The 24597-nt window shown below is 33.2% G+C and overlaps 4 protein-coding genes across 12 annotated transcripts; 3 read left to right on the forward strand and 1 right to left on the reverse strand.

The window, feature by feature from the left end:
* Nucleotides 1-120: 120 nt before the first annotated feature.
* Nucleotides 121-3446, reverse strand: LOC124829775 (protein CHUP1, chloroplastic-like). 4 transcript variants are annotated; one of them, XM_047303340.2, is made up of 5 exons: nucleotides 3294-3446; nucleotides 2676-2948; nucleotides 2498-2586; nucleotides 1557-2336; nucleotides 121-1182 (listed from the first exon to the last, which is right to left on the reverse strand). In XM_047303340.2, the coding sequence occupies exons 2-5, from the start codon at nucleotides 2848-2850 to the stop codon at nucleotides 331-333; spliced, it is 1896 nt and encodes a 631-aa protein (XP_047159296.1). In that variant the 5' UTR covers nucleotides 2851-2948; nucleotides 3294-3446; the 3' UTR covers nucleotides 121-330. The 4 variants fall into 4 exon arrangements, with proteins under 4 accessions (XP_047159296.1, XP_047159297.1, XP_087958050.1 ...); XM_047303341.2 differs by having other exon boundaries at nucleotides 3308-3433; XM_088101924.1 differs by having other exon boundaries at nucleotides 3249-3410.
* A 1934-nt stretch (nucleotides 3447-5380) lies between these two features.
* LOC124829777 (uncharacterized) lies at nucleotides 5381-13516 on the forward strand. Of its 6 annotated transcripts, none has more exons than XM_088102027.1 (15): nucleotides 5384-5975; nucleotides 7310-7365; nucleotides 8024-8082; nucleotides 8218-8285; nucleotides 8597-8663; nucleotides 8847-8954; nucleotides 9209-9271; nucleotides 9421-9501; nucleotides 10345-10410; nucleotides 11088-11243; nucleotides 11769-11846; nucleotides 11965-12003; nucleotides 12555-12637; nucleotides 12831-12903; nucleotides 13172-13516. In XM_088102027.1, exons 1-15 carry the CDS (start codon nucleotides 5491-5493, stop codon nucleotides 13355-13357), a joined length of 1668 nt encoding a protein of 555 aa, XP_087958153.1. In that variant the 5' UTR covers nucleotides 5384-5490; the 3' UTR covers nucleotides 13358-13516. The 6 variants fall into 6 exon arrangements, 3 of the variants coding, with proteins under 3 accessions (XP_087958153.1, XP_087958152.1, XP_087958154.1); XM_088102026.1 differs by having other exon boundaries at nucleotides 5385-5975; nucleotides 8214-8285; nucleotides 8597-8677; XM_088102028.1 differs by having other exon boundaries at nucleotides 5385-5975; nucleotides 8218-8247; nucleotides 8597-8677.
* A 3335-nt stretch (nucleotides 13517-16851) lies between these two features.
* Nucleotides 16852-22198, forward strand: LOC124829778 (mitochondrial-processing peptidase subunit alpha-like). Its single transcript, XM_047303346.2, has 13 exons — nucleotides 16852-17023; nucleotides 17383-17622; nucleotides 18078-18374; nucleotides 18843-19010; nucleotides 19163-19330; nucleotides 19442-19522; nucleotides 19635-19701; nucleotides 19895-19992; nucleotides 20567-20639; nucleotides 20724-20794; nucleotides 21429-21478; nucleotides 21617-21729; nucleotides 21816-22198. The coding sequence occupies exons 1-13, from the start codon at nucleotides 16982-16984 to the stop codon at nucleotides 21866-21868; spliced, it is 1521 nt and encodes a 506-aa protein (XP_047159302.1). The 5' UTR covers nucleotides 16852-16981; the 3' UTR covers nucleotides 21869-22198.
* A 383-nt stretch (nucleotides 22199-22581) lies between these two features.
* On the forward strand, nucleotides 22582-23856 carry LOC124829779 (receptor-interacting protein). The gene is made up of 2 exons (XM_047303347.2): nucleotides 22582-22972; nucleotides 23116-23856. Exons 1-2 carry the CDS (start codon nucleotides 22721-22723, stop codon nucleotides 23281-23283), a joined length of 420 nt encoding a protein of 139 aa, XP_047159303.1. The 5' UTR covers nucleotides 22582-22720; the 3' UTR covers nucleotides 23284-23856.
* The last annotated feature ends 741 nt before the right edge of the window (nucleotides 23857-24597 follow it).

The following is a 24597-nucleotide window of genomic DNA, read 5'->3' on the forward strand; positions in this document are numbered from 1 at the left end:
GGAACTTAATACTAAACCTGACGGTTCAAAATTTTTCATCAGAATTTTGTAATATAGTTAATCTAGAAATTACCAATTGCAAAGAAGCAAGTTATGGCTAGAGAAAAGGATCATAATGAATCGCCAGAAGTTAAAATTTTACCATACTCACAGAATTACTATGCATGAATTCTTGCCTATGATTTTAAGTGCCTCCCTCCTTAATTATTACATGGTTATCTGAACAGCTCCTAACGTCTAATATTGTACATCAGGATTGATTGCTAAATAAACCCTGCTAATCTGTAATATTCATCGTAATGTAAAATCCTTGCATATGTAGCTAATAAGTTAAAACGAACTATATGCTGCTGATCTTCTGTGTGATTTATGTTTGGGGGCTTCACTGGAATTTTTTAAAGCTTCAGCATATTTGACCAAATTAGTTTTCTCCATGCCAGGGGATTCTGAGAAAGAATCGAGGCGGTTTTTGGAATCTGCTGAACTTCTTCTCATTGGACTGAAATTCTTGGAGCTTCCTGGGGTATGGCTATATGAATTTCTCCTACTATCATCCTTCATACTCGTGGCTTGGTTATAATCAAAGGAAGTTCTAGAAGTGACAGAGGGAGTCGTATATTCGCTCCTAAGACACTCATTTCCAGTTGACATACTCAAGCTGAAATGTGAACTGCTGCTATCTACCCGGGAAATTGATTTTTCTTTAGATATAACTCGATCACGTTGTTGCTGGCTGTCTTTGCCTCGTATCAGCTTCATAAGCTTGCCAAAAATCCTTGACTTGCTTGGATTGTTAGCTTTGGCCTCAGATGAAGTATCATTAAGAGAATAATCATCATGCTCACCACAGTCTGTGAAACAAGAAGCCTGTGAAGAGGACCATTGGTCAGAGTCCACATCAGAAACGCTCCCTCGCCCATCATTGTTTGCATATTCAAGTATAAGTTGCTTGGCTTTCTTCTCAGAGGTAGGACTCAAGCTTTTACTTAAGTCCCTTGCTGCTGTTTTACCAGGTGGGGGCTGATAACTTCGTAGTTCATGTCTTAAGCAAGCATTTATCCACCGCAAATAAACTAACTCTTCAAGATCTGAACATCTATCTGCATGTAATTGCTCAAGTTCTTTCGTCAACCCTTCATTCTCTTGTCTGAGACGTTCACCTTCTTCTTTCAGAGCTTGTGCCTGCATCCAAAAGCATTAGTTATCAAATATTGTTCAAGTTAAAAAAGCAGTGACTGAGGGTGTGTTTATTTCTATTTTTCAAAACTGATTTTAGTTTTCATCTTGCTAATAAACAAGGGTGTTAATTGAGGGAGAGATTGGACAAGATTAGAACGAAAAAAAGATGAGAAAACATCTTCCAGCTGTTTCTGTTTTCTGGTTGTGAAAAACTAGTTTTGTAAACAATTTCAAAACTTGTTAGATTTTTTATGGAAATTGATTTTAAGTAGTGTGGAATTGTTTGAGAAAACAGTTTTTAAAACAAAGGGGTGAGAGGGGAATCAAACTGGCACCGAGTCATTGGATTGCTTGTAACTTGTAAGTAATATTACTACCTCGGCTTCTTCTAGAACAGCATTTGCAAGGAGCTGAGTAGAATCCAATCTTCGAGATAAGTCAGAATTTTCTATCTGGAGTCTCAAATTAGATTTTCTCAACTGCTCTATCTCACACTCAAGATCCTTAAGCCTTTTCAGCTTAATTTGAATCTCTTGTTCGTTAGCAGCAACTTTAAATTCATGATCCTGCAACTTGGCAACTTTTTGCTTAAGATTCATGATATGCTCCCTATTCTGTTCAGCTTCATACTTAATTTTCTTCTTCAAAAACTTAACTTTCGTTTTTGCAGTCTCAAGCTCAGATACCAGTTTTGCATGATCAGCCACTTGTACCTCCAATCTCCGATTCTCAGACTGCAAGGTCACAAACTTCAGATTGAACATCTTAGCCTCCATATTACTTATCTTCAATCTATTTTGGAGCTCCATCACTGCTGCTTGTTGCTCTTTAATGCCACAGTACTCAAGTAGTTGAAACTGAAGGTTTCTTTCCCTCTCTTGAAGCATTCTGATCATGCTCCTGAGGTTCCTGATCTCTTTCTCATAGTCATCTTTGTCAACATTTGCATATGCCATAGGAGATCCTACTTTTGACCTTGGTGTTTCTACCTCTTTCTTAAAAGAACTACCTTCAATGATGACTCCAAATTCAGCATCCTTGATAGGATCATTAAATTCAGGATGGATGAACTCATCTTTCTCTCCACTTCTTTTAGTCCTCAAAGAGAGACCCAATGGGGAATTTTTACCAATCACCTTGCTGATGCATGTTTCTTCCTGGCATAGAAGAAATTTAATAATCCTATGTTATAGTTGAACTAAATTAGAAATATTTTTTTTCCCAAATTTCAATTTCTACATTTATACAGAACCCGTCAACAATTACAATGAGAAAGCTGAAACAACAAAAGAAAGATAGTCTTTTTCATGTCACTTACAGCATCCAAAACATTTTCCTCTGAAAGATTGGTGCCAGAACTAGAAGCATCCTTTTTACCTCTCACAAAATTATCTTCGCTTTCATGACCTGAAAACACATTATACATATAAAACATCACTTAGATTCATGAAACTAAACAAAGGACAGAAATTTTGTTAATATGTTGATAAACAAACCTGAAGGGTGTCCCTTGGGGGAAGTAGGAGAAGGTTTGATTCTCTTGGCTCCGATATGAGAGTAGAGAAGTCCAGCAAAGGTAAGAGCCAAAGCCAAACCACATTTCAGAAGAAAAGGCTTCATACCCTTTTCCTCTTTCGTTATCAAACCAAAAAACCTAATTATTCTTTCCATCAATCATGAGAGAGATCACAGATTAGACCCTCTTCGTAACCATCCTCTATCCCATGTCATGGCCAAGAGAAAAACACAGAGCCATTTCTGGTTTATTCCTACATACACAACGACCATCGATAAGAAAAAGAAAAAGAAAAAGCCTACAATCCAAACCAAGAAAAATTATTAGCTAATATAGAATATTGTTAATTTTTGTTCGCAAATTGAAAATCTTAAATACATTTGACAGAAAATTTGACTAACCATAATTTCTCTAACATAATAACCATTAAAGTCACATGCACCACGTAAAATCAAAACATAAAAGAGCTAGAAAGTTCGATTCGTTCTAAACAAGAGAAATAATAAAGGAAGAACAACGATACTTGGAAAAAAATATATTCGTGATCCACTACCAAGAAAACTTGATGAATCATGGGAAACATGAACATAAGCAATACCCGATGAACTTTACATTTACTTGTACATGATCATGCTGGAACGCCTCGTGACTCGATTAAAAGGGGCGTTTCTATGATGATGTGTTTTGTAACAGTTTGAATAGCGTATCTGTGCGTCCCTCTCGTGGACAAAGGAACAACTGTGTCTAAACGCAACCTTAGAAGAAAGAACGAATATGTCTTTAGCGACAAATACTGGCCATGGATTTTTGTCTTACGTAAAGGGTGAAGGCGACATGGAAACAGGATCATTTGAGAGGGAGAACAGAAATTGAACTTGAAATTAATTGTCAACACATTTACGTAACAACCAACTGTAAATGGAATAAATATTCTTCATATTTATCCTGTAAGTTATTTAATTATAGAGAAAGTTACCCTGTGAGATCAAATATAGGAAATGGATGCTCACAATTAAGCATACGTGTCCGATTTTGGTTATAGGATCAAAGTTATAAATCTCGTAAGTCTTGGATCAAAGTGTTTGTCTTCACTACTGTTTGTCTTTTGTCGATGTCAAAGTAAGTAACAATAAGCTTAGCAATAAATTCAATTTCATATAAATTCAATTTCATGTTATTTCAAAATTATATTTATAAATTTTGAAATAGAATTCTAAATTACCATATGATTATATTTTGATATAAGCTAATTATTATCAAATTTAATTATTGTTTAAGGACGACTTTTCGATTCATTAGTCCAACCGTTAAGTCTCAAAGTGTTTAGATAAATATTTCTAATTGTATGGATAATTCAATCTTAAGATGACCTAACAACCTACTATAAATGTTTCTTATGTGTTTTTTCCCCATACACATGGTACTATCATTTTCAATAGTTCTATATCATTTAGAAATCGAAATCAAATAACGTTTAATACTTATTTTTTTTTCAAAGCATTTTTTAAAGATAAAACCTTGAAGAAGTTACATATTCTAAAATTGATAATACATTATTAGTCTTATTAATGTCACTCAGAGTGTTTGAAATGGAAAAACTCTTTTTGCACTCATAATACTGTGATATGAAGTTAGGACCAATGTTGAGAATTATATGTAACACCAAATTGGCGACACATTAAATGTATTATTAAATTTTGACATATTTACGTGACGTGCTCCGATTGGTTCAACTATAACTTTTTTTTTATTTTTCAATCTGACGTGGCAATAAGTTAAATAAAATTTCAATTTTTTTAATAAAATATTGAAATAAGTTCAATAAAATTTTATTTTAATAAGTTATCTAGATTAAATTTCAATTTTTTAATAAAATTTAATTATGAGCATATTTCGAAATTAGATAAGCATTTACAAAATCACGTGAAAACATAACAGTTCAGTGTTTTTTTCCTGCCTCCTTTCTCGATTCATCCTTACCTTTTCTTGTCAGAAGAATTTAAGACTAGTTTTCTATAAAATTTTGGTGTTCTTATTTTGTTTAATTCACACTTTTTTATTATTCTATTTTAAAATAAAATATTTTATCGTCAATTATAATGTAATACTTAATCATTGATATCTAATTTTATTCTATTTTAGGCTTAGTACAACCTATCATGAAAAATGATTTAATTAATAAAAAAATAATTATAATTAACAAAAAGGGAATAAGTATATATGATAGAGAATATTAAATCAGAATAGCTATTATTCAAAATAATTAAACTAAATGTTTTTACTTTAAAATAAGAGATCATCCAAGGTTTGAGTTAAACAAAATGTAACATCAAAATAATGTTTAAATTTGTTCTTATTTTACTTTTCTTGCCCTATATGTTTCTACTCGTACTTTACATCTATTCTTTTATACATCTATTCTTTTATTATCATACTGTGAAAAATATTTTTGAAAAAAACACTTTTTAAAAGAAAACACTTAAAATAATAACTTGACTCCAAGATTCTCCCAGAGAAAGTATACTAAAAATAAAATTACACAAAATAAATTTCATAACTATCCTATTTATTTGGACCGCCAAATGGAATATTAAAAAAATATATCAATTTTTTAGATGGAAGTTTAATTAAATAAAATATATTAGTATTTTTATTCAAAATTAATATAATCGATGACATTGAATCGTTAATTGCTGGAAAATTGAATGTTGTAACCTGCATAAGATGATTTCTGAACTAAAACCCTGCAGATTTATACAGATTCACACAAACCCTAACCCTAATTTTGTTCCTAAATGTTTTCCTACTCCAAGTTTAGTTTCTCTCCTTTCCTACTTCGTAGGGCAGATCCAAGAGTAAGTGCAAGCTTTAACATTGACACCCCGCAGGACCCCAATTCAACCGGCCCTCATGGCTCGAATGCTAATTTTGATGAAGAATTTCGAAAGGGAAAGGAAAGAGGGAGAGTGATGGGTGGTAGTGATGGTGGTGGTGGGGTTGTTATTGGGAAGAAGAAGAAGTCGAAGGAGAAAGTTGAATGGGTTTGCTGCAATTGTGGGTACAGTGCAGGACAATGGTGGGGCGTGTGCCGTTCATGCAATGTATCTGGAACTATGAAAGAGGCCAAATTCAGTAGTGATGCTGGTACTGTGATTAGTGGGTTTTCAGTATTGGAAGATAGTGTTGGGTCTTGGCTACCGCAACAGGAAGGAGAGTTACGTCCCTTGAGATTGGCAGAGGTAAACAGGGGCATTGATCATCACCATTGGAGAATTCCTTTGTAAGTTTCCTTCTTCTCTGTATTTGTCTAGTATTTTATTGTTCTTGTTGGAAACATAGCATCTTATGTTCCGATTTGAGTCCAAAAACGATCCATAATGGACACCTTGTGTTTGTATACACGTAGATAAAGTAAAGCGGAGAAGAGAGACAGATGTATGTGTATAGGTAACATATTGTAACAAAAATAGAAAGATAGAGAGAAATGAGTGGTGTCAATAGAGTGATTGTTGCACTGAGGCAGGTGCTCATACTTCATATATCATTTCACTTGAGTCTTACACGGTTTAAGTCATATTAGGTTCAACTCAACTTATGTTCTTTGCGTTTAAAACTTGAATAGTAGGGAAGTAAGGTCTACTGCCATTCTGTATTATGGATTTATGGTCGGTGAAGTTCTTATGGTTCCATAGTTCTGTGTCTGCTAACCTCCGGAAGAAACTCCAATTTGCATGATTTTACACTTCCAATTGTCAAGCACCAGCTCTCTCAAAATCTTAAACATATTGAGATGTGTGTCTGAAGGGTTTTATTGCATATCTAAATCTCTCATCCAAGAGACGGTTGAGCTTGACTTGTAAACAATGTACAAGCCCCCCCTACCCTGAGCTTGAATCCGACTTTTTTATTTATTTATTTATTTATTTAGAGAAGTTAAAAGCTTAAGCTATTATATGTTAGGCGAATAGAATCATAGAATGGTTTTATCAAACATCTCTATTGAAGAACATCTTTTATCCATTTCAACTTGTGTAAGTTGTCCAGAAGATCCATTTTTTGGGGTTTTTCCTTAACAATTTTTCTTTTTTGTGTGTGTGTGTGATTGTAGTAGTTTCTCATTCCCAGCCTACCCAATAAACAAGGAAGAAATTATGGAAAAGTGGTACATATAACTGGGCAGTGACCCTTACCCCATGGGCTAACTTTTGAGGTTAAGTACTTAAGTTAGACTCAAACTCAAATTCCTATACTTACCATTATAGAAAGCATGTGTTTATTTTATTTTTGTAAAAGATAGTTAGAGTTTTTTTATGTAAAAGCTAGTCAAGGTTATTTCTCAAATTAATAAAAAAATGATTTTTTTTTGTTCTGATGTTTTAAAAGTAACTTAAATATTGATATTTTTTTTTCAAAAGAAAGGTTATTTTTCATAAAAACAAACTATAACAAAAAGCTCTACGTCACTGTTCCTTTTTAATGAAAAATTGTGTTCTTCATAAGCATTTTAGTTAGAAAAATATCTCTGGCAATGATCTGAAGGACTCGGTAGTTATTATATACATTAATGTGGCGTCTTTTTCAAGGGTTAGATCGTGTCACTTGCTTTAATTTCAGGTCTGGTCCTTTCGGAGATGAAGTTTGCAGAGTGCTTGGTGGTGGTCTCATACCAGGTACATTCCAATTTCTTAACTATATTGATAATCATTGAGAATCTTTTTTGCTTTTTCTTTCCTTTTTGTTCTGCAGGTATTTAGAACTTTTCAGCTGAATTTTTTTTTGGTGCATCTGTAGCAAGGATGTTTAACATCATGGTCTCTTGATTTGGATTTTTACTTTTTTACTGGTTTTTAATTATATATTTTTTGCTGCAAACTGTATTAACGTACCACTTTATTTATTTCCATAAAATGCGGCTTTTCTATTCTGAATGTAGAGATCAATTACAACTCTAATTAATTCATGCTTAGTTTTCACAAATTTTTTCAACTGGGAGCCTTGTCACTGGTTCACCCCATTTTTCACAAACGTTTTCTCTTGATCATGTTTGAAATAAATTGTTCATTTGATAGGTGTAGACTTGTTTAAAAAGATGCGCAACTTCTGGTGATTTTTCTAGGTGAATGGATGGTGGTTATTGTTATGTTATTTATGGATTCTTGTTCTGGTGTTTTTTTTCTTGGTGTTCCCATGATCCTAATATTTGAGTTCTCATTTTAATGCTTTAGCTATATAATAAGTTATCATGTTTCTCTTAATCCAACTACACTTGAAGCCTTGCTACCAATTGCATTGAATGGCTAACATTGTCTGTAAATGTGGTTTTTGAAGGCTCCTTGACATTAATTGGTGGTGATCCGGGTGTTGGGAAGAGTACTCTTTTGCTGCAGGTATGAATTATACTGGCCACTGGGATGGTAAAGCTGGATTTTAGAATTTTAGATGGTTAACTTATTTATTTATTTAATGGACTTGGACAATGCTGGCTAACGTTTGTTTACTTTTAACATTGGATTGGAAGATAGCTTCAATCATTGCAGAAGGGCACCATGATGGTAAAGCATCTCCAGTTATATATGTCTCTGGTGAAGAGGTTTGCTTTAAGCAAGTATTTCGCTAGTTTTAAATTTTGAAAATTGATATTCCAAATTGCTGAAGTTAAAAGCTCATAGAGCGAGTAAAAATCTAATTCATTTTATTAGTGCATTTATATGATTGAAAAGAAATAAAATTTAATGCTAATCTATAGAAAATTACTAGGTAAGCCTCATTTTAATACTATCAGCCTTTTGTTTCCATTCTATTGTGCCAAAGATGGGTGTAGTTTCTCCTTTGATTACAGTGTTATTTGTTGTACTTTTTATGTATTTGCATTTATGTTAATTTTGGTATTTCATGTGACAGAGTGTTGAGCAAATTGGTAACAGAGCGGATCGGCTTAGGATTCAATCAGATATTTATTTATATTCAAGTAATGATGTTGAGGTGCCTAGTATTTTCTTGGGCTTACTCTTTTACATGAGTTTTGGTGATTACTTACTGCTATAAAAAAGTTTGTTTGACTTAAAATGTTATTATTGATAATTAATTGTCAGGAGTATTGTAAAGAAGTCAAAACTATTGTATTTTTTTCTCCAATTTTGTACGGTTTCAGGATATATTGAAGAAAGTTCAGCATCTCTCTCCTGGGGCTCTAATTGTTGATTCAATACAAACTGTGTATTTAAAAGGAGTAATGGGAAGTCCTGGAGGGATTATGCAGGTGGGGAAATCATTATCCTTTATTATAAGAGGCAGACAGTCTTGGTGTAGTAATTTTCTGTTGCTTTAAATTATTTAATTAGTTAGTTTATTCTACTTTATCACACTACTCCTTCATTTGTATTTGAAGTCATGGGTAAAATAAGTTTAATTTTTTTTGTAACAAAAGTGTAAAGATGCATCTGCTATACCTTCTTGACTGTGAAGTGAAATGCTTTGTTCCATTGTACTTGACATTTAATAGGTGTGAGACAGGTGAAAGAATGCACTTCAGCTTTACTCCGATTTGCAAAGAAGACAAACATCCCAGTTCTTCTGGTGAGCATACATGTCAATCAATTTGTGTATTATGTAATAATGGATCATTTGTGGCATTTCTGTTATAGGCCTTCGAATTGCTGATACACATGACCACATATTTATTTCTTTTTTTCTAGTTTCTCTTACCTTTTTGTTTTGTATTTCAGATTGGACATGTGACAAAATCTGGAGAGATTGCAGGACCTCGAGTTTTGGAGCATATTGTTGATGTTGTTCTGTATATGGAAGTTGGTATCTTGTTACAACTTTTTTTCTCTGCTTATCATTATACTTTCTACTATTGACATGTTTCTTCTTGTTCATTTTCACTTGTTACTATTCACATGTTTCTGTGCTTATCATTATACTTTCTACTATTGACATGTTTCTTCTTGTTCATTTTCTTCTTGTTTTGGAGCATATTGTTGATGTTGTTCTGTATATGGAAGTTGGTATCTTGTTACAACTTTTTTTCTGTGCTTATCATTATACTTTCTACTATTGAAATGTTTCTTCTTGTTCATTTTCACTGGGAGTTATAACTCAAGTTGACCTAACAATTTCTGTCATCCACTAATAGTTAACTAACCATGGTTATCATAGTGAACTAACCATGGTTACCATGGTTAATTAATCCTAGTTAACCCTAACCAAAGTTAACTAACCACAGTTAACCCTAACCATAGTTGACTAACCACGGTTAACCAACCACGATTAACTAACCACGGTTAACTAACCCCGGTTAACTAACCCCGGTTAACTGACCAACCCTAAACCCCAAACCCCAAACTCCAAACCCTAAACTATAGTCATGTTTCTCGTTTTTAATAGATGTAGGATTTTGTACCAAAGTTAAATCCCTACAATCCCCTGTTAAATGTATGAGTCCCTCTCTCTACTTTTATATTAGTTATTTTACTCAATTTTTAGTTGACGTGGGACTTCAGACTTACATTTAATCATACTAAAATCTGGAACTTTTGTTTTTATTTGTGTAACGCCTAGCATATGTTGTTCATGATACTTATAGTTGGCCTTTCTAAATCACCATATGTTTCCTGTGCTCATTGTTTGTTTGTTTTACTACTCAGGGTGAGAAGTACTCTTCCCATCGTATGCTTCGAGCTGTGAAAAATCGATTTGGATCCACGGATGAGGTGTGCCACTATAATTATGCTAGCAATTGATTTATTTATACAAATACTTTGAATGAATTAACTGAATGGAATAGATAATATTTCGACTAGTGTGTACTGGCAGGCATTAGAATGTTCTTCTGGGTCTGTATCTGTTTTCACCTTTGAGATGTGCTTAATTTTGCACCTTTGCAACTATATGCCTATTCTCATCAATGACTCATTTTGTATTACTATTTAATGTTGTAATGAGCGGGAGAAAATAATGAAAAATTATCTTAGTCCACCTTTGTTCATGTTGACTATGCCATAACAAACTCGTCACAAATGCTTGGCTGAAAGACAAAAAATCAAAACCCAGTTTTGATTGTTACCATTTTAATACTCTTATTTTCGTACAAAGGTGATTGGTTTTTGTGGTCAAATGCACATCTGGCAATAAGTTGGTGGTATTGTAGAACCGAGGTTTGGTGACATGTAATATCTTCCATGTAAATGATTAAAAGTTACATTTTGAAGGATTTTGCTTGTGCTTCCCTCATCTCTCATTTTAACAACGCAGATAAGTTGCTTCCTTTTGTATCAGTGTGTCAAGTTGCTTAAAGTTATTTGGCTGGTGCTTATTTTTTCTCTATAATTATTTTATCTGGAAAATATATATATGTTTGATCCGCTTTGTCTTTGATTCATTTGATCAGCTTGGAGTTTTTGAGATGTCACATTCAGGACTTCAGGCTATTTCAAATGCCAGTAAAATGTTTCTCAGTGAGCAACATCTGGATTCAGAAATTTTAGCTGGACTAGCTGTTGCTGTAATCATGGATGGGTCCCGGACATTTCTTATTGAAATCCAGGTATTTTCTTTTTTTGCTTTCATGATATTAAATATTTTAAATTGTCAAGCACTGTATGAATTTCCTACCATGGCAGTTCTGGTTTTAGAAACATCGTGACCACCACCCTTTTGTCATTAATTATGTTATCTTACAAATTGCAAGCGCACTCTTCAATATGTGCCAGCAATCCACTATTTGCATTCTGAGAATTTTGGTTCAAATATAATACTTGGTGTTGTGGTGAAATTACCATTCTATACTTTTCACTTCAGTACTGTCAGTTGGAAATTATATTGGGTTGAAGATTTTGTAGCTATTGAAAGAAATCTAAGTTATGAATGTTTACAATGTCAATCCAGACGAGTTCTTACTGAAATATTCGGATTTACTTGTCACTTCTTCGATTTGTGGTGTTCATTCTTTTCTTCATGTCAATGAAGAAAACTACCAAGAACTCTAATATAATATCAGAACCCTTTGATTTTTGTTTCTACTCTGACATCCTTCAAAGAAGTATTTAGTTAATTCTAGTTTATTTTGCAGGCACTTTGTCTTTCTAGTTCAACTGGTTCAAGGCAAGTTAACGGTATCCAACTAAATAGAGCTGATATGATCATATCCGTGAGTTAGTGCCTCTTGTTTTGTTAGTATTTCTCTATTCTTTATGGAAGGTGAATGATATTTTTTTTTTAAAAGAGTAAAACTGTTTTTGAACGTCTAACATTCCCTTAAACTGCAGGTTCTTATAAAGCAAGCTGGTCTTCGTCTCCGAGAACATGTGAGCTGATTCATGAATATGTCAACAATATTCTAAGTTTCAAAGAATTAAATCCTAATTGAATAAACTTAGCAGAGCTAATACCAAATATGGGAATGGCAATGCCAACTAGTATGTACCTTTGATATTAACTTAGTTTATATTATTTGGGTTGCAAAAATAGAATAATTTCATTCAAGAACCTAGTTTGTGTTTTTTCTGTGGGGAGAAAGCAATACTGGTGTTCTCTGCATCTTTCCTTCTGAGAATTTAGAATTTTAATGAGCTAAGATTGACAACCAAAAGATATTCACATCTGGATTCTTTATCTGTTTTTTGCAAGGTCATCTGATGTTTTCTAGCAAAACTTTTGCAAGTTAACTTATCATTTAAAACAGTCGTTCACCACATCACTGAACTATGAAACCAGTGATATATTAGTATTTTAATGTAGATATTAGTATTGACTGTATTCTATATCCTTGTTTGGTGCTCATAATATAAGCTGCAGATATATTTTCATTTTGATATCAGTATTGACTGTATTCTATATCCTTGTCTTTATACAACAGGCTGTATTTTTGAATGTTGTTAGTGGATTGACACTGGCTGAGACTGCTGGAGATCTTGCTATAGCAGCAGCAATTTGCAGCAGGTTTGTGTTTCATTTGTCATCAGAGGATTGGGAGGGTGTTTGGAGAAGTGAATTTTGCAGCCAATTTAGAATTAAATATATTGTTGCCCTTGTGCATCTTATCTCCCATAGGGTATATGTTCTAATGTACTGTTATAGATTTAATCTGAATTAGTTGAATATGTTATGTTTGTTGTCTTTTCCCTTTATCCAGTTGCTTGGAAATCCCAATTCCAAATGACATTGCATTCATTGGTGAAATTGGCCTCGGTGGTGAGCTTCGCATGGTGAGACTTTCTTTGCAATTTTGCTGAATAGTGAATACAATATTGAGCTCAAAATTTAGAGTCTTTCAGTAGCATGAAGCTGCTTGCATATACCTGAAGAATTTTTTGTGAGATTAGATCTCATACCTGGTGTCCTCTGTGTCATCTCAACATTTCAAAATAATGATATTTCGGTGAAGTTATTGTTTGTAATGTATCCATTATCCATTAAGCCTTAATTCCAAACTGTTCTTTATTTTGTGATTTGCATTGTTATTTACTTGTACAGGTTCATAGAATGGATAAAAGGGTATATACCGTTGCGAAATTGGGTTTCAGAATGTGCATAGTCCCCAAGGTTGCTGAGAAAGCTTTAGGAACTGAAGGTTTAGAAAAGATGAAAGTTGTTGGTTGCAGGAATCTGAAAGAGGTTATTAACACTGTATTTCCCGATATAAGGATGAAAAGGAGGTAGTGATTGGTCAGACATTATATATGTAGGTTGTGCATTTATATTAATCTTTTAATTCGCATGATGTAAAGTATCACTCATTGGTACCATAAAATATGTTTCGTACCTTGAATTTTGTAAGACCTACGTTTTCTTGCTGTTAGAAATTACTCATTTCTAAAACTGAATCTTTATTATATATATAATCACATCTCTTATTAAATGTTTACATTATTTAACATTTTTATTTAATTAATTTTTAAAATGCAGTATTAGGTTAGAAGTTTGTTACCTATTGATAATATTAAACATCACATAAATATTTTTTAAAATTTATTTCATCAAAGTATAGTAATAGTAATAAATTCATATTATAATTTTTAATTGAGATTGTGTGATTTATTTATAAATATGAAATATCATTGAAATTATGAATATAATCATAATCATAAAATAATTGTAGTATGCCTCGTTATTTGACACTTTAATTGTTTAATAAAAAGTGTTTACAAGTCTTTCTATAAATAATGTTTAATAATTTTAAAGTAATAGAAATTACGAAAGTTAATTCAAAAATATTGATTTAGCTTAGTTCATATTTTATATTAAATTAAAATCAAATCAAAATAAATTATATTAAATTCTTATATTTGATTTAAATGACTGTTAATTCATATATTTGATTTAAATGACAATCAGATAAATGTAAACGTGTCAATGTTTAATTAATTTTTTTATAATTTCAAAAATTGTCAAATAAATGTAAATATTGTGTATATTTATTAATATGTAAATTTTCTATTACAAAAGTCATATTAAATGAATGCATGTTAAACGTATCATTATTTATTCATTAATTAATTAATATGTGAATTTGTTTGCAAAAAAGATTCAAACTTACCCTATCTTCCACCACCTTTCTCACATAAAGTTCATTTCGAACAAGTTAGTCTTTCGGCTTTATATAATTATCACTTAAAAATACTAGCAAAATATCCAACAACATATACCTTATGACTCCATGTATACTATTGGTGTTGTGTTTGTGCAATGTTGGTAATGTCTTTAGGATTGATGAAGCCTGGTTGATTGGTTAAAGACAGTGACCCTGCACATGCGATCAGTTATGATAACCTTTTTCTCATTCTCAATTATCCGCTGCAGTGCACACATTACATATTATGTATCAATTTTCATTTCACTAAGAACTGCATAACCCTTTATATTCAAGCACCACATCAGCTACCATGTCATCTTTCAGATCTTCTATAACTGAGTTAAGCTTGTAAATTATGAGATATAAAAGGTACTTACCACTGTTACAACCTATTAGCTTGACAACACCAATGACATTCTCAGTGCTTTCTGCTTCCACGTGAGCAACATTTATGGCCTGTTGTGCCTCTTCAACTCAGGTACAACATGGTTAACCAGGTGATTAGTTACACCAGTGAAAAAATACCTTTCTATCATGACCTATTATGACAGATAAAAATTATCCATCATAATAGATTGATTGATGACAAACTTATAAACAAGTTTAAGACATATTATAACGTAGTTTTGTATATCAATTATAATTTAAAATGCGGTGACAAATTTATAAATAAGTTCAAAACCTATTATTACGTAGATATAAACACCTGTTAGAATATCTTGATGAATTATGACGGAGATTTAGGAATCACTTATAATATTTCTTTCTCACTAATTTCATTTCTTTTTGTCTTTTCAGCAAAATAGCTTCAATAAGGCTTTGTCTTTTCAACAAAATAGCTTCAATAAGGCTTCAAGTGTTAATTCAGGCATACTTAGTGGGATATCATTATCAACAGATTCTGGAATTCCAACCAGTGAAACTTTCAAACCATGTCTTTTAATCTCCTGTAATAAGATAACAAAACCTTAGTTACCTCAAAAGTTATAATTTTTTCATAGGAAAATTCAAACTATTACTTCAAAATTCACAGGAACTTCCCTCTGCATTTCATCTCCTCCACGTATGTAAACCTGATTAATTCCCCGTTCCTGAATGATACCAACAATCTTTGAGGCATCGTTGCTTCCTTCTCTCTAAGAAACCAAGGATGGTTCCACCACGTTTGTGATGTCATTCATTAGCCTTTTGGAGTTGTTTGAAAATTGAAACTCTTTCACGTTTTTATTCTTAAAAGAAGTATGAATCTTAAGCATATTATAAAGTGTCAACAATGACCTTTCATCTCATGTTACAAAAATGGAAATAAATTGTATATAAGTTTGAATAGGCTAGTTACAAATCGTATGAAAAATTATTTAGTTTTATTTTTATCAAGAAAAATTATTTATCTTATTTTTATCTTAAGTATCAACAAATTAAAGGTGATCATGGTCTAAGTTTGAAAATTTACTCTCTTTACTCATTGTTTGATTCAACCATTTTCATTAAAAAAAATCTCAAATATCAAGAAAATTTCTCATTACTTTTTTATTTTTTTGCATTAAACAAGTTGGAGGGTTTAAAGTATTTTTTGGAGTTACATGTTGCCTATTTAAATGTAATAATTTATTTGTGTAAATGTTAATAAATTAGATAACACTTTTTTTCACACCAAGATGTAAATGAGTCTCTAACCAATGTCTTATTAAAATTTGTTTTGTTTATTACATTTTAAAGATATTCAATTTGTCAATTTTTTTTTCTATTACAGAACAATTGAGCCAATTATGTCAAATCTAACTCAACCATTTTAAAAAATTTAAAAGTTACACGAGAGTTGACCTAAAAAAGATTATTATTTTTAAAATTCATGAAAAATATTTTTCTAACATTAAGATTCATTCAATAACTCACATCTGAAGGTAAAATAGTCTATAAAAAATAAAATTTTATATTAATAAAAAGAATGAACTCATGTGAGTAGAAAAAAAAAATGTCAAAATAACATACCCCACAACATAGATCTTAGTAATCTATGTGGACAATTTGAGTTGGTAACAGGAGTCCAATCTTTTAAGCTTTATTCATTTGAATGGATTTGGAAAAGAGTGATTGAATGAATCTCAGAGGATTTGAAGATAAACTTTTTGTTGTTTATTTGAGTGAATTTAGAAGTAAGTAAGAGTGGATTTAAAAGTAAAATTGGTGAGAATTAGTGTAGGATTTGATTGATGTGACAAATTAAAAAAATTTACTTTCAAATTCACTCTCACTTACCTCTAAATCCACTCAAATAAAACAAAAAGTTTACCTTCAAATTCTCTCAAATCTATTCAATCACTCTCTTCCAATCTCTTCCAAACCTGCCAGTGAACAAAGTATTAGTGTATTGAAGAGAAAGATAATATATTTATTAAAATCAATTTTAATATTAAGATAATGTGGGAAGAGAAATACTCACATAATTTTCCCTTTAAAGTGTTCGGGCCTTGTGAGACCCAACTTTACTGGGTCGGATTCTAAAAGCCCAAGTAACTCCAGCTCGGTCCTTTTTCGTCTTGTTACTTATTTTAATTTTGATTAAAATAAAAATAATTGACTGTTTCCAAATTGAAGTGATTCTCTTTGGTGCGTCTCCCAGTTTCATAGGGCTTGCTTGTTGGCCGTGTTGAAGGAAAACAAAACCATTTTGATTTCGGGATTCATTCTCTTATTCCTCCCTCCTCGCCATGTACAGAGCAGCAGCTTCTTCGTTCAGAAGGCATCTCAAGGTTACTATCAATACCATAATCATCCCCTCTTTTTTTTTCCACCCGAACTCAATTTTTATAAGTTTAGGACCTCAAATCCCTCCTCCAGATTTTTGGATCTTACCCTGGTAACAAAATTTGATTTTGATGGGCAAAAAATGTTATTTTGTTGATTTTCTGGGAAATGAGTTTGGTGGGCAGGATTGTTTTTCATCCAACTGGGTTTGGTAATTCCTAGGTTGTTTTTCATGTTATAAGCTGATATTTTTTATTCTCGTGAAAAAAAAAATTGTGGCATTGGTGTAATGGAATATTTTATTTTCTTCTGGTGAATGCTGCTGCTGTTTGTGTGATTTTGTGTAATGAAACCATGTGATTAGGGCCATGGAAGCAAGTTGGGATCCACTAGGTCTTCCACTTCAACCGCTGTAGCTGCAAGGACTTCCCAAGGTGGTTTGTTTAGCTGGCTTATTGGGGAGCGTTCTAGTTCTCTTCCTTCTCTGGATATACCCCTCGGTGGTGTTGTTCTCCCAGATCCACTTCCAGATTCTGTTGATCAAAGCAAGACCAAGATCACAACTCTTTCCAATGGACTTAAAATAGCATCAGAGACCTCGCCTGTATGTGCATCGTTCTAGTTTTCTTGGTATATTAATATGATTAATGACAATGCTACTGTAAAATTAACTGTTTCCACGTGTCTAGTTTTTTTGGATGTTTAGGTATGTTTAATGACAATGTTACTCTATGTACGTGTTTCTAGTTATTTGACGTCATGATATGTTTGATGACAACATTACTTTAAGTATTACTGTCTGGTATGTTTCAAGTTATTTGGCGGATTGGCATGTTCAATGACAATGTTCCTCTCGGATTTAACTGTATGTGCATGTTTATAGTTTTTTGGCATCGTGATGAATAACAATGTTACTATATGATATTAAGGTTTAGCTTTATGGGCATGTTTCTATTTTGTTGCTGGTATTTCAGTGCCGAAACTCACTGTAACGTAATGGTGTTCTTGAGGTATTTGGTTTGCATATTGATTTTGTTTTTCATTTCGCATGTTAATTAGAACCCTGCAGCTTCAATTGGGTTATATCTTGACTGTGGTTCCATCTATGAGACACCATTCTCAAGCGGAGCTTCACACATGCTGGAGCGAATGGCTTTCAAAAGCACAACAAACCGTAGTCACTTTCGTATTGTAAGGGAAGTAGAAGCAATTGGTGGTAATATAGGAGCATCAGCCTCGCGGGAGCAAATGGGATATACATTTGATGCCTTGAAAACCTATGTTCCACAAATGGTGGAACTATTGGTTGACTGTGTAAGGAACCCTGCATTCTTGGACTGGGAGGTCAATGAAGAGGTATTTATTTTTGTATGTTTATCTTTTCTTCATTACTGATCTTGTAATTCTTAAGTCAGCAAGCTCAGTCATCTTCTTCAACTAATGGACAAACTTTTTCTCTGTTTTATAGTCCATAGTAGGATGGATGAACAATTACATGCATTCTTCTTTTAGAGAATATTAAGCGCCCTGTCTTGGTTGTTTGAAAAAACAAACGAAAATAAAACACCTTTTCTATATTTGTAGCTACACTTTAATCACGCCAAACTAAGGTGTATGAAAGGTAGGCAACATATTCTACCTTTCTTAGCTCCAACTATACTAACTCATACTGAATGTGAAGTTATATATTTTTTGTAAGCCTTATGCCTTGCAATTGGATCCTATCTGACTAAGGAATCTAAATAAAAGTTTTCCATCCTATTTTGGAAGTATAGTTTTTTATTTTGATAGCTGATATGCGGAACTTTCTATCGAATGAAACAGCTTCGGAAGGTGAAAGCAGAGCTTGGAGAACTGTCCAACAATCCTCAGGGCTTGCTTTTGGAAGCAATTCACTCTGCTGGTTATTCTGGTGCATTGGCTTATCCTCTCTTGGCTCCTGAAGCAGCATTGAACAGATTGGGTGGCCCCAGTTTGGAGGAATTTGTTGCTGTAAGATCTGTTATCCTTTCTGATACTACATGAATCCTCCAGTATTAATTAATTTATGAGACATTTATAACTTTTTTCCATTTTCTTTTTCTGCTTTTCCACCCTTATTTATCTATTTGAGAATCTAATTGTTGCGGAATATATAAAATCAGGAGAATTACACGGCACCTAGAATGGTACTTGCAGCAGCTGGGGTTGAGCATGAAGAACTTGTATCTATTGCTGAGCCACTTCTCTCTGATCTACCAAATGTCCCCCGTCCTGATGAACCTAAATCTGTCTATGTTGGAGGTGATTTTCGTCGTCATGGTGAATCAGGGGTGTGTACAAGTATTTATACAACCGTATTTACATTTTCTTATATTTCATTCCTTTCATTTATCCCCCTTCAAACATTGTTATTTACCGGCTAAGATATGTTTCAAGGGCAGGGTACACATGTTGCTCTTGCTTTTGAGGTGCCTGGTGGATGGCATAAAGAGAAAGATGCTATAGTTTTGACTGTTTTACAGGTATTCATTGTGTCCTAGTCTGATAGAAATGCTGTTCTTTTGTTTTGTTTTGCATCTTTGTTTTTGTTGTACAAAAAGGAAGAACACAATAATTGAACATGTTTTCACTCAGATGCTTATGGGAGGCGGTGGGTCATTTTCAGCAGGGGGCCCTGGAAAAGGGATGCACTCAAGGCTATGTAAGTTTTACCTATGTCTTACTCGCTGTTTAGTTTGGTCAGCTATATGCTTTAACCTTGCCATTATATTTAATTAACTTCTCGGTTGGACGAGTGACACTTATCTGTCTGATGTGAACTTCACTTGTCATTTTATTTTCATACATTCTCAATTCTAATATTTAACTTGTTTTGCATGTATAAATGTGTCCAGATCTTCGTGTGCTGAACGAATATCAACAGATTCAATCCTTTTCTGCATTCAACAGCATCTTCAATAATACAGGATTGTTTGGCATTTATGCAAGCACTGTAAGCAAAAAATCATAATTGTTTCTGGACGTTCCTTTCTACATGGTGTTAATATTATTACACGAATGCCTGAGAGAAAAATTCTACTTCCAAGTATTTGCTTTTAAAAAGTGTTTCTTTCCCTTTTACAACTGAGCCAACTAATACTCAATTCCCAAATGACAACAATATCTTAGTCCCACCATTTCTACATTATCCCTCAATTTAATCTAATTCCTTACCTCTTGAACTGCCGAAATAGAAACTCTTTTAACTAACTGCTCTTTAGCACAGGGTTTTCTTTTCAATAGGGTGGGGAACTGTATTATATATATTTCCTTTATCCAGTTAGGGGAATTTCTTAGGCCTACAGCTGTTTCCTTCCCTCTTTAAAATAATTATCAGAAAAGAAAAATCACTTTTAGGGCATGTTTGTGACATCATTTTTTTTTTAAATGGAATAATTGCTTGTTTGCCAAAATCTTTGAGGAAACTGTAAAAAGTAGGCAATTATTTCTTCAAAATAAGCTAAACCATTAGTTAATAGTCCATTGCTTAGTATGTTAATTTGACACATTCAAATCTGTGGATGTAGAGCCCTGACTTTGCGCCAAAGGCTGTGGATATAGCAGCCAAAGAACTAATAGCAATTGCTTCCCCTGGACAAGGTTTTACTTCTCTCTTGTTTCTGAAGTATTTTAGTAAGAATTTTCATTTTTGCAAAATTAAACTGGAACTTCTTGCTATGACAGTTACACAGGTGCAGCTTGACCGAGCCAAAAAATCCACAAAGTCTGCTGTTCTAATGAATCTGGAATCTAGAGTATGATCTTGTCTTTCTGCTTTACATAATTGTGATGTTCCAAATACTTTGGTTGTTCCTCTTTCATTTAGACTCCATTGTTTGTGCATCCTTCCAGGGACATCAGTTTTTTTCCAAATTCTTTTAGTCTAGTCTAGCATAATGATATAAACTGAAGATAGTAAATGTTATTATCCAACAAAAAGGTAAGCTTGGATCCTTAAAACGGAGGAAGATCCTTTGGAAAAACACATTGAATATCAAGAGAGAAACATACCCAGGAACTGCATGAAGCAATCTCCCAAGTCTACCTCAAAATTCTCTTCCCCAATTTGCCCACCTCACAATTATCCTTATTCAACTCCAACCAAATTCTCTATCTGGCATATTTTCCACGTTCAATGTGTTATGGTAGAAGTCAATTGTACCCTTTGCCCAAACTACCACATTTCCTTCTTTCAGCTAGAAATAATGTATTTTCTGGAGGGATGACAGTCCAGTCTAAGTCGGGGAAAGCCTCTGAAACTGTTATGTGGCTAGAGCATCATGCAATGCTTCTGCCTTGTGATCTTTTTTGCGTTATATTCTAAATGAAAAGACGGGGTTGTTTAGACTTTTATGTATCTTACATGCTAAAAAATTATCCTTTTTGTAGATGATTGCGTCAGAGGATATTGGAAGGCAGATTTTGACTTACGGAGAAAGGTAAACTCGGCCATGTTCTTGGGAATTTTTTTTAATATTTAAAATGGTGGAGAAATTGTAATAAGACCATTCTCTATTAACAAGCTATAATTCTTGAATGGAAATGTAATTCTTTGTAAATTGTAATAACCTTTTCAGGAAGCCTTTGGAACAGTTCCTGAAGGCCGTAGATGAAATCACGTTGAACGATATCACCAAAATTTCTCAGAAGATTATTTCCTCACCTTTGACCATGGCATCATATGGGGATGGTAATATGATTTTCATATTTTAAGAAACTCTTGACTGATTAATAACGCCAAGTTTTGACTGACATCATTTCTTTATTTTGTGGCAGTCCTTAGTGTGCCCAGTTACGAATCTGTAAACAGAAAGTTCCATGCAAAATGAAATTGCATGTGATCCACCCTAATGTCACTATATTTCCCGGATCACTGCCATGCCCACTTCCAATTTTCAAGTTACACAGAATCAGCAACGCTGAAAATAAATCCCAGAGAAATTTTTGTGCGGATCTGAGGAACCATTGTTTAGGTTCCATGTTTGTTTTTTTTACATACAGAACAATTTGCCTAGTGTATTAGGTGGCATAGTCTAAAACTAAAGGCTAACGATCACCTTTTTTTTTATAAATTGATTTTCTCATTTCTTAGATCAAAGTGAGCACAGGAGCCACGTATTACCAGATGAAGAATGCCAGCAATATACATTCATCAATCACTTCCTACTCGCTTTTAACATTACTTCTGTCATTTTGAAGGCTCTATAAATTTTACTTAATACATTAAAGAGCATGGAAAAAGTTATCTTTCTACCCGTGTATTTTAGGGCTTGCTTAAACAACATTTCCAACTAATGTTTTTAATAAATAAACAAAATGTAGGCGTATTTTGAAAGTAGTTTATAGGTGAAATATACTGGAAAATTATTTTTTGTTTAGAAGTTTTAACGTAGACACTTGAAAGACTGGCTTTGGTGGCAAATTCATGACATTTTGGTTGTAATCTTTTAGAAATATAAAGCTGAATTAAATGAGATTTGAGATTCATATTTTTTATACATTTTCAATAAATAGAAAGCGAAGTTCAGAACAGATAAGTGTGGGGGCGTTGTAATGTTTTAGCCCCAAATGCCCAATCCAAAACTTGACACTGAATTCAACTCATATTCTGTTTCCTTTCTGCACCTTCCCACAACACTCTTCATTCTCTCTGTTCTCTCACAAAAACCAAACCAACACTAATGATTTCACTACTACCTTGTAACACTTTTCTTCAAACAACCTTTCTCTTTAACCCTTCAAAGCTTCCAAGCACTAACCAAACTCAAACATGCTTCATTCCACAAACCAAAACACTGAACAGAAGAACACAAGTGAAATGCAGTGCAGGAGAAAACCAGGGTGAGAGACGGGCGTTTTTGTCAATGGAAGAAGCTGGTTTGGTCGAGATATCAGGCTTGAGTACACATGAACGCTTTCTATGCCGTTTAACGGTAGCTCTCTTCTCATATCATCTCTCCGATCAATCTTTCGTCCATTATTTTTCCATATAAATAAAGAATGACTTTTTAGTAGTTTTTTTGCAGTGTAATACATGTTCATTAAACTCTTCAAGTTTTATTTATTTGTGGTGCAGATATCATCCCTGAACTTGCTAAGAGTGATATCGGAGCAAGAAGGGTGTCCAATCGAGGAGCTCAATGCAGCCAAGGTTTGTGATTGGTTCCTCAAAGATAAGCTCAAAAGAGAACAGAACATAGGCTCTGCGGTTCTTCAATGGGATGATTCCGAGTTCCAATTTTAATTATTTAATACTCTTTTTTCCTCTGAATTCATAAGTTTTATTGGATTATGCAAATCGAGAAAAGGGTGCCACTTTTTTTTGGATATTCGATTCTGATATTCTCATGGTAAAAGAATTCGGAATGTCGATGCCGTTCAAGTATATCTTTTTCTGTTTTTTCTCCACTTCATAGTTATTGGATTACAATTTCAACCAGTGCTATTATTTGAAGGACCTTTCCTCGTTGACATCATTGGCTTCCAAAATCTAATGATTCGTGCCAAGTTTCTTATTTCTTTGGCACGACTTTAACGAACCTGATGCATTTGAAGTTATATTCTTTCAGTAAGATTTTGATTATTCCCAGGTCCACTTCACGATTGTGTTGAACAAAGCAAGACCAAGATCATAGCACTTCCCATTGGACTCAAAATAGCATTAGAAACCTAGCCTGTATGTGCATGTTTCTAGTTTTCTGGTGTTTTCGTATGATTAATGACAATTGACTGTATGGACATGTTTCTAGTTATATGGCGCCTTGGTTCCATGACAATGTTATATCAGATTTAACTGTGTGCATGTTTCTAGATTTTAGTCTTGTTGGTGTGTTGAATGATGATGTTTCTAGTTTATTATGGTTGAAAGATAAATGAAAAGTTTATTTTTCACCAATCGAATTCTGTTACGGTACTGTCTAACTAACTAGAATTTGAGGGATTTAGATTCTTTCACTTAAAGGCTTAAGACTTGAATAACATAGTCTTAATTGAATAGTGAACAGAGGAAGAAATGAATGCAGCTTCACCGGTTGATGTATCTTTCTTTGATCTTCTTGGTATGAGAATCTATATATATGTCATGCTTCTGCCTTGTGATTCTTCTTTTATCTTATATTCTAGATGAAAAATGGGGTTGGTTAAATTGTGTATGATTCTGATATGCTTAAAAACAATCCTTTTTGCAAATGATTGCACCAGAAGATATTGTGAGGCAGATTTTGACTTATGGAGAAAGGTAAAAATATCCTTATTGATTTCAAAGGAAGCCTTTGAAATAGTTCCTGAATGCTTTAGATGGAATCACTAACACTGATGACTCAGTTTATGAATCTGTTAACAAGTTCCATGCAAAAATAAAATCAACAGCAATAATGTATGTCGATTTATCTAATGCATTAGGTGCATACTCTAAACTAAACTAGGCTTATGATAACATCGTGTTGGTAGCAATAATGTTATCTGAGGATACGATGGTCCATATAAGCAGAATGTGTAAAATATAAAGAAAGTATATAATAGTACACTTTACTACATGTTTTTGTCACCAAAATGTAGT

This window comes from Vigna umbellata, chromosome 11, assembly GCF_029865625.1.
Source record: "Vigna umbellata cultivar VRB3 chromosome 11, Vumbellata_1.0, whole genome shotgun sequence".
Lineage (NCBI taxonomy): Eukaryota > Viridiplantae > Streptophyta > Magnoliopsida > Fabales > Fabaceae > Vigna > Vigna umbellata.

Excerpts from the sequence above, each read along its gene's own strand:
- LOC124829775 (XM_047303340.2), bottom strand. The coding sequence starts at position 2,850 with ATGGAAAGAATAATTAGGTTTTTTGGTTTGATAACGAAAGAGGAAAAG. Across the intron at positions 2,587-2,675 it reads CCCCAAGGGACACCCTTCAG|GTCATGAAAGCGAAGATAAT; the intron begins GTTTGTTTATCA and ends ATGTGTTTTCAG. Across the intron at positions 2,337-2,497 it reads AGGAAAATGTTTTGGATGCT|GAAGAAACATGCATCAGCAA; the intron begins GTAAGTGACATG and ends CTTCTATGCCAG.
- LOC124829777 (XM_088102026.1), top strand. The coding sequence starts at position 5,491 with ATGTTTTCCTACTCCAAGTTTAGTTTCTCTCCTTTCCTACTTCGTAGG. Across the intron at positions 5,976-7,309 it reads CACCATTGGAGAATTCCTTT|GTCTGGTCCTTTCGGAGATG; the intron begins GTAAGTTTCCTT and ends CTTTAATTTCAG. Across the intron at positions 7,366-8,023 it reads TGGTGGTGGTCTCATACCAG|GCTCCTTGACATTAATTGGT; the intron begins GTACATTCCAAT and ends TGGTTTTTGAAG.
- LOC124829778 (XM_047303346.2), top strand. The coding sequence starts at position 16,982 with ATGTACAGAGCAGCAGCTTCTTCGTTCAGAAGGCATCTCAAG. Across the intron at positions 17,024-17,382 it reads CGTTCAGAAGGCATCTCAAG|GGCCATGGAAGCAAGTTGGG; the intron begins GTTACTATCAAT and ends CCATGTGATTAG. Across the intron at positions 19,011-19,162 it reads GTTTGGAGGAATTTGTTGCT|GAGAATTACACGGCACCTAG; the intron begins GTAAGATCTGTT and ends ATATAAAATCAG.
- LOC124829779 (XM_047303347.2), top strand. The coding sequence starts at position 22,721 with ATGATTTCACTACTACCTTGTAACACTTTTCTTCAAACAACCTTTCTC. Across the intron at positions 22,973-23,115 it reads GCTTTCTATGCCGTTTAACG|ATATCATCCCTGAACTTGCT; the intron begins GTAGCTCTCTTC and ends TTTGTGGTGCAG.